Source organism: Montipora foliosa, chromosome 3, assembly GCF_036669935.1.
Source record: "Montipora foliosa isolate CH-2021 chromosome 3, ASM3666993v2, whole genome shotgun sequence".
Classification (NCBI taxonomy): Eukaryota; Metazoa; Cnidaria; class Anthozoa; order Scleractinia; family Acroporidae; genus Montipora; species Montipora foliosa.
This window is the reverse complement of record NC_090871.1, coordinates 2,273,316-2,275,815: the sequence shown is the minus strand read 5'-3', so window position 1 is coordinate 2,275,815 and position 2,500 is coordinate 2,273,316. Positions and strand designations below refer to the sequence as shown.

Genomic DNA, 2,500 nt, shown 5'->3' with positions numbered 1-2,500 from the left:
GTCTGCATATTAGGGGATCCAGCCTATCCTCTATTACCATATCTGATGAAGGAATTCTCTAATGGTGGCAACACTCCAGCTGAGCCATTTTTTGAGTACAGACTATCTTCATCAAGAATGGTGATTGAATGTTCCTTTAGTAGATTAAAAGGAAGATGGGGGATCCTGAGACGACCCTTAGATGTGTCGTTCAATGACCTTCCTAATGTTATTTTCGCCTGTTTACTGTGAGTTCTATGGAGAGACAATGACTGAAGAAACAATAAGAGAAGTGTGCAGATATGAAAGAGAGTTTCAACCACCTCATCATGCTCCTGGTTATGGAGCAGCAGTCAATGAGGCTACTGGGAAACACATTTATCAAATTTTTGTCAAGTACTTTGACTGATGGTTGCCTTACAAACTGGAGCGCTAACTTTACTATTGACTTCCCACCTCGTTATCAGTCCAGTTTAATACCTCTGAATTTTCGGACTCTCTACGTGCTTTCTTAGGTTTGGGAGCCATTTTGAGTGATGAAACACAGCGCTAAGTAACCGTGCGTATGCGCTAACCTGGTGCCCAGGTAGCACTGATACCGGATTCGTCGATTTAGTGTAAACGGTCGAATCCGAAGAATCTTTTAAGTTCAAACATCCAAGTATCCGAATACTCCAGTTTTGATGAATCCGAAAACATTAACAAATCCGGAAACATTTCCCCTAGTGTAAACGTAGCCTTAATTGACCATTCCCCATAGGGGCTTTTTATGGCCAGTAAAACCCAATCAACGAAACGACAGAACAGAACAACTCTTCAACAACAGTTACTGTTAAGAATCTCAACTGGCCGGAGAGGCAAACCAGTTGGCTATTTACAAGTGCAGCTGAGAAGATGAACCAAGGTGTTACTAGGAACAAATTCAACCAGTGATCTTGAGATCTCGAGGTAAGCGCCCTAACCAGTAGGCCGCACTGCCTCATCGGAATTTGGAATATCTACAAAGGTATTGACTATTATTAAAAACTGGATCATTGGATAATGCAATTCGAGAGTTTTGATTGGCTAAGCCATCATGGGTTATGAGCCATTATACCATGATCTACAAACACGGCAAGCATATGCGTGATTTTTTGGGCCTTTTTATTTTTATTGTAGTCTAGGTTTTTATATTTTGGGGGCCGTTTTTAATAAAACAATTATTCCACCGCGCTTGTTGGATATGAGATGATTATAGCCAACTCGGCGCTACGCGCCTCGTTGGCTATCTATCATCTCATATCCAACGCGCACTCATGGAATAATATTATTGTTAATTATCACATCACTCATTTACAGGAAATCCTTCAACATCAAGATGCCAAACAGCTTGTTGATGAAAGTGATCTTAATGAAAACACTCCTCTTCATATTGCGGCAATGAATGGCCATGCATTAATTGTGGAGGTTGGTTTTTTAACTTTTACATTGTTTTTGGTCAGAAAGATAGAAAAGATCTTTGTTCCTATTGTAAAATAGCTGAATATTGGTCATGTTGGGAAATAAATAATAAGAAATATGATCAGTTGTCTCACTTAGGATGTGATACCTGAAAACTCAAAACAATGTTCTAGAGAACGGCTAGTACATTCTTGATTGTTCCATTCCGTTACTGAATCAGGGCAACTAATTATCTATATAATTCCCTGAGCTGGGGGTGAATAGCTGTGAATATTTCCAAGTCACCACACAGCAAGGCACTTTGTCTAACACTTTCACCAACTCAAACGTGAATACCATAATTGTTTGCCGAGCTATTTTTTCGGAAATCTGGACTAGTCTTGAATCTTTCAAATTAGTTTTTGAAAAGGGGGTTTAGCTTAAAGCCGAGAGGTAAAGGTAAAGTAACTTAATTTAATGCATATATGTCGGTAGTTCCTTCAGCTACGAGGCTGGTATCAATGGAAGCCGACGGGAGTTTAGGTGACTTTTTTTCTTCAAAAGTATCAAGAACAATTGTAGCCAAATCACAATTTTAACAAACTGAGTGGCATTGTTTCGGCAGAAAAACCCTATAAAAATAAATGAGAAGCCATGTAAATACATATTCTTAGGAGATTCTGTGATTAATGCAATCGATTTTTGAAGCGTCATGGTGCTTACTTTGATTTTCTGTTACACCTGTATGATCATACAAGATTTGACCAACATGCAGGAAGCATCTTGTCCCACGCATTGAAAACAAGAAGCTCGTGCTCATGAGTAAATTACCTCTTTTTCGAAACAACTGCGAGTCAAAGGGTGCTTACCATTTAGCCAAAAAGTCTGGAAATTTCGGTTTGAGGTCAAATGGAAAATCAATTTTCTGGAAAATCTTTTCAGAACTTCCGGAATGGAATTCGTGAAATGCCCTTACCATTTGCGAGATCATTCCGTTTCCAGGTCCTTTCTCACAAGATCGAGTAAATGCCGTCTAGTTAATGGTAAGCACCATTCTTATCTGGTTGGTCATTAAATTCGGAAAATTGCTTACCTTTATGCA

General features: G+C 39.1%; 1 protein-coding gene across 1 annotated transcript in view; it reads left to right on the top strand.

Annotated features, from left to right (window-relative positions):
- Nucleotides 1–2,500, top strand: part of LOC137996435 (transient receptor potential cation channel subfamily A member 1 homolog) — a 72,253-nt gene that overhangs the window by 34,734 nt on the left and 35,019 nt on the right. The window contains exon 8 of the mRNA XM_068841823.1: nucleotides 1,318–1,425. Within this exon, the coding sequence (XP_068697924.1) occupies nucleotides 1,318–1,425 (108 nt within the window). The remainder of the gene's footprint in view (nucleotides 1–1,317; nucleotides 1,426–2,500) is intronic.